The 16,036-nt window shown below is 41.0% G+C and overlaps 2 protein-coding genes across 3 annotated transcripts in view; both read left to right on the top strand.

Moving 5' to 3' along the window:
• The first annotated feature begins 276 nt into the window (after positions 1–276).
• Positions 277–10,943, top strand: sphk2 (sphingosine kinase 2). Its single transcript, XM_027171638.2, has 7 exons — positions 277–423; positions 2,333–4,073; positions 4,192–4,341; positions 4,992–5,086; positions 5,209–5,324; positions 6,247–8,065; positions 8,169–10,943. The coding sequence occupies exons 2-7, from the start codon at positions 3,596–3,598 to the stop codon at positions 8,229–8,231; spliced, it is 2,721 nt and encodes a 906-aa protein (XP_027027439.2). The 5' UTR covers positions 277–423; positions 2,333–3,595; the 3' UTR covers positions 8,232–10,943.
• Positions 10,944–14,725: 3,782 nt separating this feature from the next.
• cyth2 (cytohesin 2) overlaps positions 14,726–16,036 on the top strand; it is a 9,402-nt gene continuing 8,091 nt past the window's right edge. For both annotated transcript variants that reach the window (XR_003444557.2, XM_027171632.2), the window contains exon 1: positions 14,726–14,917. Coding sequence is in view for 1 of the 2 variants with exons in the window: in XM_027171632.2 (XP_027027433.1) it covers positions 14,851–14,917 (67 nt within the window). In the remaining variant the exon portion in view is untranslated. The remainder of the gene's footprint in view (positions 14,918–16,036) is intronic.

Here is a 16,036-nt window from a genome sequence, read left to right as displayed (position 1 = left end):
TGAGATAATGTAATTATGCGATACGGAAACTGTGTTTCTTTTAACCTGATTGTTTATGCTACACGACAATATACACGACACGTCGATACATTTATTCGTTTATGATAAATCGTATGTCACTCTAAGACTGCTCTAAGAATATTCATTTTGTTGATCTATAGGTTGGCCTTACGCGCTTTCGATTGGCTCGTAGCTCTGTCAGTCAACACGTCAAACCCCGCCCTCCCTTGTTGGCGGACACTTCCGGAACTCCGGCAGCCGAGCCGAGAGCTGCTCAGTGACACACAGTCACTCACTCAGTCCGCCAGAAAACCATTAGCAGGCAAGTTGTTTGCTTATTTATTACTGTTACAACTCGTTATTTTTGTCTCCGTTAAGCCTTTAGTCGTTGTATCCTGGATGTTTAATGTCAACGAGGAAGAGGTGAGTTTTGTTAAAGGGACAATAAACACTAGTAGTGATGACAATTCGGCCACTAGTTTGTTGTTGTTGGCCTAAACAGCACAAGAGCTCACAGGCCGGTGTGGAAACTCACTATATTTATCACATTTATAATCCTTATACACAAATGTCTTGTGTTTACAGACGTTTCAGCTGCTGTGTTGACGCCAGCTAGCCGTTGTAGCTCTTTTCTACTAAAGTCTATATGTTAGTAAACTTACTGTGATTGATTTAGTCATAAGCTCTTAATCTCTCTTTTGTTTCTCTTTGGATAGACAGTAAAAATGTTTAAACAGCATGATGATGTTAATAACAACAACAACAACAACAACCACCTGTGAAGTCCAAGCTTGTACAACCTCTTGGGTTTATGTTTTAATTAGAAATTAGATGATGATTATATCTCATTATATGTTTCTATAATCGTCTGTGTGCAAAAAAGTCATCGCTGTCCTTATCTGTTCCCTTTATCGAGATCAGTCTAGGTTTTTTATGATTCTTTTTGTGATAACTTGTGATAATAAAACCTAACTCCGGGGCCAACGTCTAATCCAAAGTACTAAAGTGAAAAGCGTGCGTCTAATAAAAGCGTCACCTGACCACGCGTTAACGTTTCATCACTAGATCCGTCACGTTTAGTCTTTCCACATGGAATGAGACCCTGGTTGGAAAGGTTATAAGATTCCCATGACACCTCTTATGTCGTACGTAGCATTGTTTTCATCTTGTTAATACATCTGTAAGAGAAAGTGAGGAAGAACGTGTCCTTTGTGGGAGCTTGGAGAAAGCCAGGGTCGTGTCCTAAACCTTCCACCCTGTATTACAATGAGATGAAGTGTAACAACGCGCGCACACACACACATAATCTCTCTCTCTCTCTCTCTCTCTCTCTCTCTCTCTCTCTCTCTCTCTCTCTCTCTCTCATCTAATCTGGAGATCTGCCAGTGATTGATACGATTCATACTAAACAGTTAGGTGAGAAATCAAACAAGGCCACAGAAGGGGCCATGTTCATTGTTTTAATTTTAAAAAAAAAGCCCCACAATAAACCCGTTAAGTTTTTAGGCCTTTATGGCTGGATTCTAATTTGTATCGTGTCCTCTTCGTTTTTTTTTTTTGTTGTTTTTTTTTGCGTCAGACCTGCTTTTCAAATCCTGGTGTACGTCCCAGCCTCTCTTATAGAAAACAGCCTCTGACTCATCGTGTAGATGAATCAGAGGTGTTGGATGTGTGTGTGTGTGTGCGTGTATGTGTGTGTGTATGTGTGTGTGTATGTGGGTATAAAATCAGAAATCCGCTCATTAATATTCAGACGAACACAAATAGTTAACCGGCGAATGCGCAACCCTCTCGGACCTGCGTCAATTGTTAGTCAGAGTCTCGTGTGTGTCACTTTTCACCCAACTCGCACTTCTGCTTACAGTCCTGTAGAACCGTGAACTTTGTATTTAGACCGCAGCCTTACCACAAACACGCACACACACACTCTCTCTCTGTAGAAATATTGTGTTCACTGCCATATCACCGATTCAGCATTTTTATACGTTTTCTTTCCTCGTCTACTGACTGATAAATGTCTAGGTCAAAGGTCAATAGCCATCGCATCAATATGTATCTGGCCACGGGGGAACGCACAAGTGATCGGATCGTTGTAATTCTGCAAAGTGGCATCGTTTTTTTTTTTTGAGAGGTTGTTGGAGCCAGGCTTAGAACGTGGGTCTTGTTAATGCGTCAGGGTGAGCAGAGAAAAGCCAGATCGCTTTGTGCTGGCAGAAAGGCTACAGTAACCCGAACAGCCATTCTGTTTAAACACGTTGTGCTGAAAAGCATCATAGATGTACATAAATACACTGTACACTATAAAGTGATGTTCCTCTGTGTTTGTCTGCAGGGAATTTTCAGACGTCAGACAGATACAAAGCCTGACGATGTAACTCGGTGACATCACTAACCCCGGCTTTCCTCTGGCTCTGCACTGCTCCGAGTGTGTTCACACGTTAACGGAAAAAAAAAGATGGACGTCAGACTTCACGTCGCGGCCGTGTTCGGCGGCGTGATGCGGGATCTCCAAACAGGAAGTGACATCGTTGTCGGATAAGACGAGCAAATCTTCCAGCGTTTCCGTCCCGTCCGTCTACATCTCTGTACATTTCGTGAATTATTTTCGCTGCCTTATTATTACAAGTCGTGAACAGTGAGAATCAAATACCTCCATACCTCATAATCTCAGCACTCATTTTCTCCAACACTAACAAGCCTTTTTATATTTTTAATCACACGTATAATCCAACAATGAGAATTTTTTATTTATAACACCAGACTTTTATTTATTAGTGTTTTCTCTGTCATCAGTCTTTTTTTTTTCCGTTCTTGTACACCGAGCACTCGAAGCTTGTTAGATGTAATTTGTTTTTGAATAGCTGTCCGTATTCTTGCTTCAGGCGATAAGGAAGTGCAATCAGGGATCGATCTACCTGCTGACGTGAAGATTTTTAATCTAGGCACCAAATAAAAAAAAAAAAACACCCATTGACTATAACTGCTGTCTGGGAATGTTAATCTGTCCAAATGCTGTCTATCTGAAACTCTAATGAGGAACACGTTCATGTGACTCGCTCAAGATTTGTAACAACCTAGCCACAGGCACTGACTCCTTTATTTATCCGCTGCTCCGAGACTTGGCAGGATCATTTTTGAAATCATAGCAATTTTAAAAAAAAATTTGAGAGCGCACTCTGTCTGTACCGTCCAGACGTCTGACATTTAAACACCTGCTGAATCCCTGGAAGAGCTTGAAAACCGAAGTGGATTCTTAGAGCACGCTTGTAAAACACACTATTTACAAAACTCCGTTTTTAAGTCTATGGCCAGAAACATCAATATATGAAGGCAGGTTCCGAGAATGAAGTGAAATACAAACAAACGAAGGAAAAAACACTTCCATGTTCCCGTATCACAAGCTGAGCTTCTGAAAGAAAAAGTTGGAAGACTTTTTTTTTTTTTTTTCAGCTTGAAAAAAGTAACGGTTTATAAACTCCATATTTGCTCACATCAGCCAATCAGTTTAAGCGCTAAAGAAACTGTGTTTGTTCGAGATGGATTGTGCATCTTGCATGAAGAAGTGATATTCGCCGAGAGAGAGACGGCTGTCAGAATGCGCTCTCCGAGTCCTCACAGTCCGTCCCCGAACTCTGTCTCCACCCAGGATGCTTTGCTGCACGGGCAGTTCACTGACTGGAGCTTGGGTGGGAGCTCGGGGGGGAGCAGCAGCAGCGCTGACAGCGGCCCGAACAGCCCCGCAGGCAGCGTTTCGTTACCCTCCAGCCCTTCATCGTGCACTTACGTCCTCACTTTAACCCACACTCATATTCACGTGCAGAGGATTTGTCCCCGACCAGGGAAGGGAGCACAAGTCGTGCTGCCTCTCTCTGAACTGGCGGGATGTAACTGCCCCCGGGCGCCTGCCCCACCACTGTTTGTGCTCTATTGGTACCCGATGGGACGGCGGCGTAAGGGCGTGGCTAAACGCAGGCAAGTGCGTGCTTACCTGGCCGATAGCAGAGCGGAGGCAGAGAAATGGAACACAGCCGTGCAGTGCCTGCTGAGAGGGATCGACATCGGCGTCTACACAGGTGTGTGTGTGTGTGTGTGTGTTTAAATTACAAAATCCATACCATATGTTACTGGCTTTCATCTTGTATCAGTAATTATGTAATCAGTAATTATGCTCAATTTTTACACCTTTGCTAGAATTCAACAAAAGCTTGTTGCCCCGCCCACGTCGCTTGCTTCTATTGGTCAATCCATACAGCGGGCGAGGTTTGGCAATGCAGTGGTGTCAGACACACATTTTACCGATGATCAGTGAAGCCAACATCAGCTACAACCTCATACAGACAGGTACACCTGTGTGTGTGTGTGTGTGTGTGTGTGTGTGTGTGTGTGTGTGCGTGTGTGTGTGCGTGTGTGTGTGCGTGTGTGTGTGCGTGTGTGTGTGCGTGTGTGTGTGCGTGTGTGTGTGCGTGTGTGTGTGCGTGTGTGTGTGCACGTTAAATATTTACATGATTATCATCTGTTTACATTGCATGTGTGTGTGTAAATATGTGCAGCCGTTTAAATGAGAGCGCTTTAATTTGGTTGTGCAGCTGTACAATCACTTTGTATTCTGTTCTTTCCGATCATCGCATGTAATTGTTTTATGTAAGTATAGAATTCAGCTTTTTAAAGAAATGTTTGTGATGGTATTTTGTTATTTATTTATTATTATTTTTATCTTTAGAAAATGGAAAATGTTTATTTTTATGGTTGATTAATCTTAGAATTGGAATATTTTACTTTCAATTTTTTTCATTTTTTATTTATGTTAAAAAACTATATTTTTATATAATTCCATCTCCATAATATATATATATATATATATATATATATATATATATATATATATATATATATATATATATATATATTTTTTTTTTTTTTTTATTACTGTAGAATTTTTACATTAGTCATGATGTTATTTCTGCATTGTTATCTGATGCTTGTTCTGTCAGAACGGCAGAATCATGCCCGTGAGCTGATCAGAGAGATTTCACTGCATGAGTGGGACGGCATTGTCATCGTATCTGGAGACGGACTGCTTCACGAGGTCCTGTTCACTTCAGTTTTTACAAATGTGATTAATTTGCAGTATAACAGATCTATGCATGTTAATGGTTATTAAATGAAACCTGTGACATCACGGTTGTCGTTGTGATTTGCTCTGTGCAGGTGATTAATGGCCTCATGGACAGGCCAGACTGGGAACAAGCAATTAAAACTCCAGTGGGAATTTTACCGTGTGGCTCTGGCAATGCGCTCGCTGGCTCCATTAACCACTATGCAGGGTAAAAACTTATCCTGGCCGTACCTATGTCTCTATTAACTTACCTGGCCGTACCTCTATCTGTATTATCTTACCTGGCTGTACCTCTATCTGTAGTAACTTACCTGGCTGTACCTCTATCTGTAGTAACTTACCTGGCTGTACCTCTATCTGTATTATCTTACCTGGCTGTACCTCTATCTGTAGTAACTTACCTGGCTGTACCTCTATCTGTATTATCTTACCTGGCTGTACCTCTATCTGTAGTAACTTACCTGGCTGTACCTCTATCTGTAGTAACGTACCTGGCTGTACCTCTATCTGTAGTAACGTACCTGGCTGTACCTCTATCTGTAGTAACGTACCTGGCTGTACCTCTATCTGTAGTAACGTACCTGGCTGTACCTCTATCTGTAGTAACTTACCTGGCTGTACCTCTATCTGTAGTAACGTACCTGGCTGTACCTCTATCTGTAGTAACTTACCTGGCTGTACCTCTATCTGTAGTAACTTACCTGGCCGTACCTCTATCTGTAGTAACTTACCTGGCCGTACCTCTATCTGTAGTAACTTACCTGGCCGTACCTTTATCTCTACCAACTTGCCTGGCCGTACCTCTATCTGTAGTAACTTACCTGGCCTATACTGTTGGTACCCAATCTATACGTAAGTTTACCTGCACCTGTAGTAACCTACCTGTACTAACCCTAACCCTAACCTGACATTAACAAATCCCTTTATGTGGCTTCACTTGTATGTTACAGTATTTGATATCAGCTTACTAATTCACCTGAAATGATATTTACCTACACTCGATATTATGTCCGTATTCCACTCCTCTGATATTTCCTTTACTGACTCATCTGATATTTTGTGTTCTTGTTCACGAACACCTGTTATTACCAGCATTTTTACTGAGTCACCTGATATTACCTCTCTCTCAGATATGACATGTGCCTTCGTGAGCCCCTCCTCATCAACTGCTGCTTCCTGCTTTGCCGGGGCGGAATCCGACCCATGGACCTGGTGTCCGTGACAACAAGCCCGCCACCTCCTTCTGCTTCATCCGATCAGAATGGACGACCCTCATCACCCAAGAGACTATTTTCCTTCCTGTCTGTAGCCTGGGGCTTTGTTTCAGACGTGGACATTGAGAGCGAGCGTTACAGAGGGCTCGGTTCTGCTCGCTTTACGTTGGGCACACTAGTGCGTTTAGCATCTCTGCGTTCCTATAAGGGTCGCTTGTCTTATTTGCCCCCCGGAGGGGCAAATTCAACCCCAGATGTACCCTCCCAGATTCCGCACCGTCCCCTTTCCCGCAGCATCACCGAAGGATTAGAAGGATACTGTAGAATGCCAATCCATCGCACCTGCTCAGATATGGGCCTCAGTGAACAGAGGAGCCTCCAAAAGGGGGATCGAGAGAGGGAGAGGGAGGAAAGAGACAGAGAGAGGGAGAGGAGGAGAAGAGGGAGGGGGAGAGGGAGAGGGGGAGGAGTGGTGAGGGCGAGCAGTCTTGCTGAGGACAGAGAGAGAGAGATGGAGGCGGAGGAGAGGATGGGGGGAACATCTGGGTCCAGCGCAGACTCAAATGGACGACTGGAATCTAACGAGGAGGAGGATGAAGAAGATGACACTGCAAAAAATGTCACAGAAGAGGGTTATGATGTAGATGAAGCAAAAGAGGTGGAGGTGATAATGGAGGGCGTGTCCGGATCTAGTACAGAGTCAAGTGAAAGACAGGACTCTGAGAGGAATGAGAGAATTTCCACAAACGAAGGAGAGGAGGAGAGATGGAATGGCGTGGATCGAGCAAGGGATTTGAAAGAAGAATATAGTGCAGATGAAGGGGAGGAGGAAGAGGAGGCATATTTTAAACCAGACCAACGAAAGGCACTTCGTAAAAATTCTGCACCATCCAGCCAGATCGCTACAGCCTTCTTTAGCCGGCCAATCGGAGCAGATTCCGAACAAGAAGTAGAAGCACCGGCATATGAAAGGGAAGATGAGGAACTCAACGGGACTTTTTTCCACCGTAGTGCATTTCCAGTGGACCCTGCACGAGAACGAGCACTCACCATTTCCTCACCATTCCGTCGTTCACGGTTTTCCCTTTCTAAACTCAAAACCTCAGTGGACCAGAACCAGAACCAGAAACCAAATGTGTCTAAGCCCCGCCCTCTCTCCCTCCTCCAACAATCCAATTCTAACTCCCTACCACCCAAATTTCCCCCGCTATTGTTGTCCCTTTCCCAAACCCCTCCTTCCTCACCTTCCAATATGGGCTCACATACCTGCTTGCCAGGCTCCACCTCCTCATCTTCCTTCTCCTTTGACCTGGTCCAACCCGGTAGGCATCTTAGGCCTCGTCCCCCTGTTACCTCCCCTGTGGATCCACCCCCTCAAGATGATCTCTTACCACCCCTTGATCAGCCGCTGCCTACTCGAGATTGGGTGACTGTTGAAGGTGACTTTGTTCTAGTACTTGCTATCTACCAGTCGCATTTGGGTGCTGATTTGTTAGCAGCACCGCAGGCAAAATTTGACGATGGACTTATTCACCTGACTTTTGTGAGGGCCGGGATCTCCCGGGCAACGCTTCTCCGCCTCTTTCTGGCAATGGAAAGAGGCACCCATCTGTCTCTAACATCACCTTACGTAAGCCATGTTTCTGCTCGAGCGTTTCGGCTGCAGCCCCTATCGGCACGGGGGACGTTAACTGTGGATGGAGAACTCGTGCCCTATGGACCCCTGCAGGCACAGGTACAGACTCGTATGATCACTATGTCATAATTCATTCCAAATATACACTATATGGCCAAAAACACGTGCTTACCATGAAGACATATGCTTTCTTTTCTTACAGGTCCATCCGTCCATGGCTCGCGTCATCGTGGGAGACTCAGGAGTGAAGATCACTAGATTCTGACCTGAAATCTGGACTGATTGTTATGCACTCTGTACTGCATAATGCTATGCTAATAACACTATGCTGTCCACTTTTGAGAGAGGGAGAGAGAGAAAGAGAGGAATAAATATAGCCAGCAGCTTCAATAAAAGCAATAGATTTTAATTACATTTATTTAAAAGGGATTACTGGATCACCAGTGAGTTTAATAAACAGATGACAAATGGACACTAAACTACATGTGGGAATAGTAACTACTGCTAAATATAGGTGATTGAATCTTTTAAAAAGAGAGATGAGCACCCCAGTGTCTAGTTTTCCGTTGGAGTAGACGATAAAAATTTCCTGCCTTATTACAGACAAAGAAAAAGCCTAACCGTTTAGGCACATACCAATCTGCCATCCTGACTTTTGAACATGCAAAATTCTCTGGTTTCCTTACACCCCACACCCTGGTTTCCCCATCTCTTTTACCCAATATCAATTGTCCAAGTTCCTTCAATTTTGCACGACCCTTGGGGGCATGTCCCAATCTGCCAAACATCGCCACCTCCGCCTACTTCTGCTTTTCTCTTCTTCCTCATTGTCTCCTTCAACCAATTTATTGCAAATTCCCAGATTTCCAGAACTCTCTTCTGCGATCTTGTTGAATGGATGACACTCTTAAGTCTTGCTCACGACTGCTTCTAGCATCCCCAATATAGTGTGATCCACCAGTCAGCCAAGCTTTGCCTCCTTCCCCTGTTATCCCTTTTAACCTGTTGTCCCTTTTAAGCCTTGTCCATTGGTTTTCCTGGCTGCCCAGTTTGGATCCCAAACTACCAAGTGCCTCCTCCTCCTCCTCCTCCTTTTCTACCTTGTAGAAGCTATGCCACAGCTACTTTTGTCTGCCTTTACTTGCTGCCAATTTTTGGACCAGGTCCTAATTTACAAAACCCCTTTTCATACAAAATGCTGCCTTTTACCTTGCAGAACCATTTGGCCCTCTGAAACTCTACCATAGCCACACCATTTTTAGGGATAGTTAACCAATGATTTAAGGTGACCATCTGACCTATTTGGGCAGCAGGTTCTTATGCCACTCAAAATCCTGCAACATTTTCAGATCAGAAGTGTCCTAGGTGGCAATCTTCCAACTTCTTCATATGATATTTTAATATTGTAGCCAATTGCAAGAACTATTTTAGTTAATCTCCATCCAAGCCTTTTAGTAATTAGCTTTAACGAGGACCATAGAGAAATGTGCGTAGTTAATGATGTTTAGGTAGCCTATGATCAAGCATAATTCGTGGCATGTGCCAATAATCAGTCATACGGAATATCACAATATATTGTAAAATGCACCTTGTTATTAAGGACACTTGGCTCTTGTATCGTGCACTACATTATCTACTGCATATAATTGAATAGCATCGTAAAGAGAGCGGCTTTCTGAAGGCCCCAATTTTGAACAAAATTAAAAGTGTCCTTATTAAAGAAGGCAATCCAATCATTTCAGTCACCAGATGAATAAAACGTCTGAAAAATAATTATTGCTTTTAGCAATATTTTTAAACGCTATTTCACGATAATGACGTAATCTGCGATAACCAGCACATCCCTAGTCATTATAGGATACAGCCATTCGATGGCGTATATTCTGATCTAAGTATATTTAATAGTGCATTTGCCTGATTGTTTAAGCAAAAAGCATGCAATGCTGATGTTCATGTGAGGTAATGCAAGTTGCACAACTGCTAAAATTTCATTTCAATTTCATATTTTTCAAACCAAATTTAAACTCAACCCAAGCATTCAAACATTTTACTTATTATGAAATGTTTAACTACTCGGTTAATTTATTCATTGTATTAATGTATTTTGCATTTAAGATTTATGCCTAATTTTTTTTTTTTTTTTTTTAAAGCAAGAGGGAAATTCTTAAACAGATTAAAAGTGTAAAAAATATATAGTAATATATAATAATAACACTTTTTTTCCCCCAAAAACAATTAAACAAAAATCGGAAATTTAAATCTTAGAATACATCAAATTGCTTATTACTTTTTCAAATTCTGACAAAATTGACATTTAATTTGGACTATCAAATGTAGAAGTCTAATGAATTCCTACTACATCGATTAAAAGAATATGTAAATGGACACATTATTCCTCTTGTCTCAAATTTTGTCACTCAGACATTTTTGGTATCTGAATTTTAAGTTTGTGTTGGTGGTACGAGGCCGGCGTTGCTAAATAGTAGCTATTGGCTACTTGTTTTAAACAATATTAACAAGCTACATGATTTAATCTTTCTGGAAACGATTGTGTGTGACCTTTGGCAAGATTTAGCTGAATAATATCCAATTCTTTTTAGCTCCATTTTCTTTGTAGCTTCAGTGTTGAGCTTAAAGTCACAAAGCTAATTGCATTTGGGGCAGGAAAAGTGTATTTTTCAGGGTTTTTTTTTTTTTTTTTGGTTTGTTTGTTTGTTTGTTTGTTTGTTTGTTTGTTTTTGCCGATTAAACTCCTGGAATCATGGACATGTTCTTAGCACTGGGCTGTGTTTCATTTCGTTTGGTGGACCATTGCTTTAGAGCAGCATAAGAAACTTCAGTAGTAATTGAACCGCTGCTTGGTTTCATGATGCCAGTTATGAAGTCTTGTTCAATAGATGCTTGTAATAAACTTGTAATTATTACTAATAGTCAATGTTAAATAAAAAAAATAAAAATATATATATGATGTACAGTTGATAGTTCTGTATAAAAATTTCTTGTTTATCCTCAAGAGTAAATTTAACTAGGAAATGTGCAGTGGTTTTTGAGTTGCAGCTTTCATTTCAGTGCTTGAGGCAATGTCTGAAATGGTAGGTTGGTGTTTTATCAATGAAGAATTGAGAAAATGAGAGAGAGAAATAACTTTAACTTGCGGTGCATTATGGGATGCCTGTGACAAATGTAAAGTAACACAAACGTTGTTTCTAGTTAAAATATTTCTTACGTATCTTAGATGATCACGCATATAGCGCAGACAGAGCGTTTTTGTCAAAATGCTTACACACTGCTGGTTCACAAGAGCCAAAACTCAAATCTTCTATGTTTACATCTAACTGTTGACTCAGGAATGCTGCTGTTTTCCGGACCAGCACCAAAACAAAAGTGGTGGAAGTTTGGAAAAAAAAGGTGGAACATATTTTTGCCTTCTGTAGGAATGCAGGGTAATTATCAGCCAGGGGAAGTGACATTAACAAGGTTGTGATTCAGCAGACTTCCTGTAGGATAGATGGAGCAGTGCTACTGGTTATAATGCCCTTTAAGAAGTCGTAAAAAAGGAAGCCCACGTCTCGGGCTCACTTCCTGTCCCCCCATCCGCTGTCTCATGGCAACGTAAACTGATGAATATTGTGCAAATGTACCATGGAAGACAATAAGAAATCACTGTAGTAAATAATACAGAGATTTTATGAATGTAATTATGATGTGTACATATCATTGCACACTATAGATCTATATGGTGGTGTTGCTGCTTGGTAATCTGTCACTCACACACATCGTAAACAGTCCTGTTAATGTTATCTTCGGTTCTCTTCGCCCTTTCCCCTCCCTATCAGCTTTGCTGTGGAGCTTATTTGGGCCACAGTAACTGAATCCAAAAACAACAGAAAACCCCACAATAGAGGTATACATCAAGACTGGGATCTCATGAGACCCAAACATAAAATCTTTGTGCTGTTATAGCAAGATAATCAGAAACATGCAGTGCTGGTACAACCTGGTAAGGAACAGAGGTGGGAGTAAGTCACACATGTGCAAGTCACAAGTAAGTCTCAAGTCATGAATGTCAGGTAAAGTCTTTTATAATATTTGTCAAGCAAGTCTCAAATTTGTGGCTTAAGTCTGACTCGAGTCGAGTCCCCATCTCTGAGTCATTTAACTCAAGTCCGAGTCAAGTCTCAAGTCATGAATGTCAAGTCGAGTCGTTTTTAATATTTGTCAAGCAAATTTGCGACTTAAGTCTGGCTCGAGTCCCCCATCTCTGGTAAGGAATGACACATTGTATGTTTTATCCATTTATAGTATAGAATGAAAACTTTGATTTACAGCAAACGGTTTATCGTTTGTTTATGATCGTTATAAAGCACTGGGTCTGGAGGCTCCTTACATGCCAAATAAACGTCCCGCCACGGTAACACAGAACAGATATGTTTCTAAATACGTAGTTCTTCGATCGCACAATTCCGTGGATACAGGAATAATGCGTTAAAACCAGAGCGAATATTTAATTAAAATTGAATTAAAGAGAATCAACAAGAAATGAACTGCGCAACAGTACAATTAGTGCTAATTCGTACTAAAATCATGCGTGTGTGTGTGTGTTCGGATTGACTGTTGAAATCTATTTTGGTGATTTGGCTTTAATCTCTATGTGAGGGGACGTTTACAAAAATATTTAATAAAGTTTTATTTAAAGTCTTATTAAGAATTTATTGTGCATTTCAACCATTCTAACTGAAACTACCCAGATAGCAATTACATTTGGGCCACATGTGGGTATTATCTGTCACATATGGCCTAGATGTGGCGTGGCTATACAGATATGGGCCAAATTGTGGCCATATTTGTTTTGCCATAACTTTAAAATTAGCGGGAAATACTCTCTTGGTTCACAACTCATTTTGAGGTATATGGCCCAGATAACAACGAACACATGAGAACCATATGTGTTTGAGCTATGGCACACAGTGAGAAACATGGACTTGTGGTAAACCTTTGGCTTATACGTGGAAAAACACAGGAATCCTGAAATCAAGTGCGGCAGACATCCTCCGTCCCACACCTCAGGTTGCTATGCATCTTCCCTCCTATTGGTGGAGTGAGACTACGGCGGGAATGTGACTGAGTCTCGGGCAGTGGGCGGCATTTCTGCTTTCCTCACGACTATAGTCATATATACAGTCATATAATTGAAATGTGCAGCATTATGTGTCAATATTGCATGTTATTAAGCGTTTAGTTATTAGTTTAATAGAGGAAGGGGTCAAATTAGCTAATATTTTCCTCAGTTTAACAATATAGTTTAATGTACGCTAGGGCACCGCTGGTTTGGCGTTTTAAATTCCGATGTTTTTGGCTATAAATCAACAGTACTTAAGTAAAGTTGGCCGCATATTGGAGTTTCCCAAGTCAATAACTCCTGAGCTAAACGCTGTTACTACACAAATAACACCTCTTTTCTATCGTAGTAATGTAGAGAGGCAGCTACAACCCAATTTTCCTCAAAATCAGCTTTCCTCCGCGGTGGACAAAATACATGTCTCTATGTGCGAACCAAGGGACCGTCTGCAAAGTGCAAAACCCGAAAAGCGAATACTAAAAACAGTCAACTTGTCTTTTTGTACAATTTTTATGATTTTTTTTTTATATGAAAATATTTCCACCAAGTAAGTGTTGTAGTATAACTATCAGGACATCAGTGATGTGTGAGCTGAATTTGGTGACAGTACAGTGTTCGCTTTTCGGGATTTGCACTTTGCAGACGGTCCCTTGGAATCTCTCTTATGCACTGAAAGTCATGCATGTCTTTTTTTTAAAGCAGAATACATCCAGTGTACATTTTAACCAGTTGGTGAAAAAGTATTCTAAAAATATATTCTAAAAACAAAATCTAAATAATTTGTCATAAGAAATTGTTATTATTATGGCCAACATATTAAAAAATACAATTTGCAATTCCTTTCAAAAAATATACTGGGAATTTTTTTTGGTCAATCAGAGGTGGTTAATTATTGCAATTAAAATATTAGAGGAAATTTATATTCAATGATTTTTTTCCCCCATTATCCTTCAGCTCTAACTTCCATATTGTATTGCTGCTAGCATTATTTAAATTCATCTTTATTGCAGAGACCGAGAGGGGGGTAGGAGGGAGCGAATGAAGAAACCCGAGGCCCAACAAAACACTGTCGACCCTCATTAGGCAACTCAATTTCTCAATTTAAGTTCTCTGTAAAAGTTAATCAGATTTTTTTTTCTGTGATTTTATTACTCTGAGTTGAATACATTCATAAATGTATTCTTATGTTTACTCTTAAAGCTGTAATTATTTAAACGCTTGTTTTGAAGTAAATTGTTTTGAGTACATTTGTTGTTGAGTGTTTCATTTACTTTTAAGTTAATAAGACTTTTACATACTGTCAGCTGCATGTGTGGCACATATGGGCCAATAGATTTTAACAGAACTCAACCATACTAAAATTGCATATAAGGCTCATATTTGGGCCACATTAAATTGCATTATTTGTCTCATGTTTGGTGGAGTTATGGCTCTGCTTTGGTTCAGTTTTGGCAAAGGAGATGTGGGCCATATCTGGGCCGACAAACACAAACTAATCTGGGCACAGTTCAGCTGTTTATCTGGGCCAAAGGAAATTTGCTGACTGGGTACGGTACTTTCCAAAATGGCGCGGCGAAGTCCATGACCTTCCCAAGATGGCCGACAGCCTTGTACGTTTTCCCCCTCTGACACTACATCCGGAATTACACCGACTCCTCCTTTGTCTCAAACCCTCCCTGGTTTCCTTTTACGCCGCCTTGTTATTTATTTATTTCCTTTTAATTTAAGGGGTATATTTTATATATCCGTCTTTTTCAGCAAGTGAATGACAGTCGGCTCTGATACATATATGCCTAAGAGCAAAGCCCCGAAAATGGACGACCTGGACTACAGTAAGTCGCCTAAAGATCTTGTTTTCTTCTATCTTGTATTGTTTAACCTAGCTAAGTGGGCTAATGTATTAGCATGCGCCGTTTTGACTTTCCACCGCTTTTCCGACAAGTCGCGTTTTGATTTGCGAGTAGTTTGAGTTAACGGGGTGTTTACCAATAGGACTACAGGACGCTGGCTCTCCTAGCCAATTATATTGAAGGAGGCGGGGTTTTCTGAGTATGGGTGGGAAATGTGCATGCTGACGTTGTCTAATCCACACATTTTATTGATATAATTCCCAAAAATGTTAGTATATAATAGATTTCCTCTTGATTAGGTCCCCTGCTGCACCTAATACACTATGATGTACAGACATTATATATATGTGTGTGTGTTTGTGTGTGTGTGTGTGTGTGTGTGTGTGTGTGTGAGAGAGAGAGAGAGAGAGAGAGAGAGAGAGAGAGTGTGTGTGTGTGTGTGTGTGTGTGTGTGTGTGTGTGTGTGTGTGTGTGTGTGTTAGCATGCTAGCAAAACGTCAGACGTTTTTGTTTGGCTTGTGCTTTGTACGTGACATTCGTGACATGATTCATCATGATGTTTACGAGTTTATTTAGTCTTTTTTTTTGTGAACAAAATATTTTGGCAAAGCTTTGACGTGTCAGATACACCATCTCTCAATTATTAAAACCCCCCACGTTTTCAATGCTCTTTATGAAGTCATTATGACACGTTATAGTCGTGTCATAGATGCGTTATAAGAGCAGAAAGAACGTGTGTGCGGAGCAGAGCAGAAACGCATGACTGAAGGCCATTATATTTAATAGTAATGACAGGTGTGTGTGTGTGTGTGTGTGTGTGTGTGTGTGTGTGTGTGTGTGTGTGTGTGTGTGTTGCGGTATTCTGTCAGCGTAGATTATGCAAAAAGACCCCAGGTGCTGCTTTTTTTCCCCTTCTTCTTCTTCTAATGCATGTCAGTACCTGTAAATGACACTTGCAAGCCAAAAGGATTTCTCTCTAGATTCAAAGTGAAACTACAGTATCTGGCAGCAGTTCAGGAATAAAACACTCAGGGCCTTTTTACACCCGGTCACTTCATATGTTGTCTCTGATCCGATAGCTGTCTGATTTGTTAAAACTGT

Source organism: Tachysurus fulvidraco, chromosome 3 (genome assembly GCF_022655615.1).
Source record: "Tachysurus fulvidraco isolate hzauxx_2018 chromosome 3, HZAU_PFXX_2.0, whole genome shotgun sequence".
NCBI lineage: Eukaryota > Metazoa > Chordata > Actinopteri > Siluriformes > Bagridae > Tachysurus > Tachysurus fulvidraco.
The sequence above is the reverse complement of the archived record's forward strand: the minus strand, read 5'-3'. Positions and strand labels throughout refer to the sequence as shown.

What these genes read in the sequence shown, in the direction of transcription:
- sphk2 (XM_027171638.2), top strand. Translation starts at nt 3,596, where the DNA reads ATGCGCTCTCCGAGTCCTCACAGTCCGTCCCCGAACTCTGTCTCCACC. An exon ending in TCCATTAACCACTATGCAGG is followed by an intron (nt 5,325 to 6,246) that starts GTAAAAACTTAT and finishes CCTCTCTCTCAG; the next exon opens with ATATGACATGTGCCTTCGTG. An exon ending in ATGGACCCCTGCAGGCACAG is followed by an intron (nt 8,066 to 8,168) that starts GTACAGACTCGT and finishes CTTTTCTTACAG; the next exon opens with GTCCATCCGTCCATGGCTCG.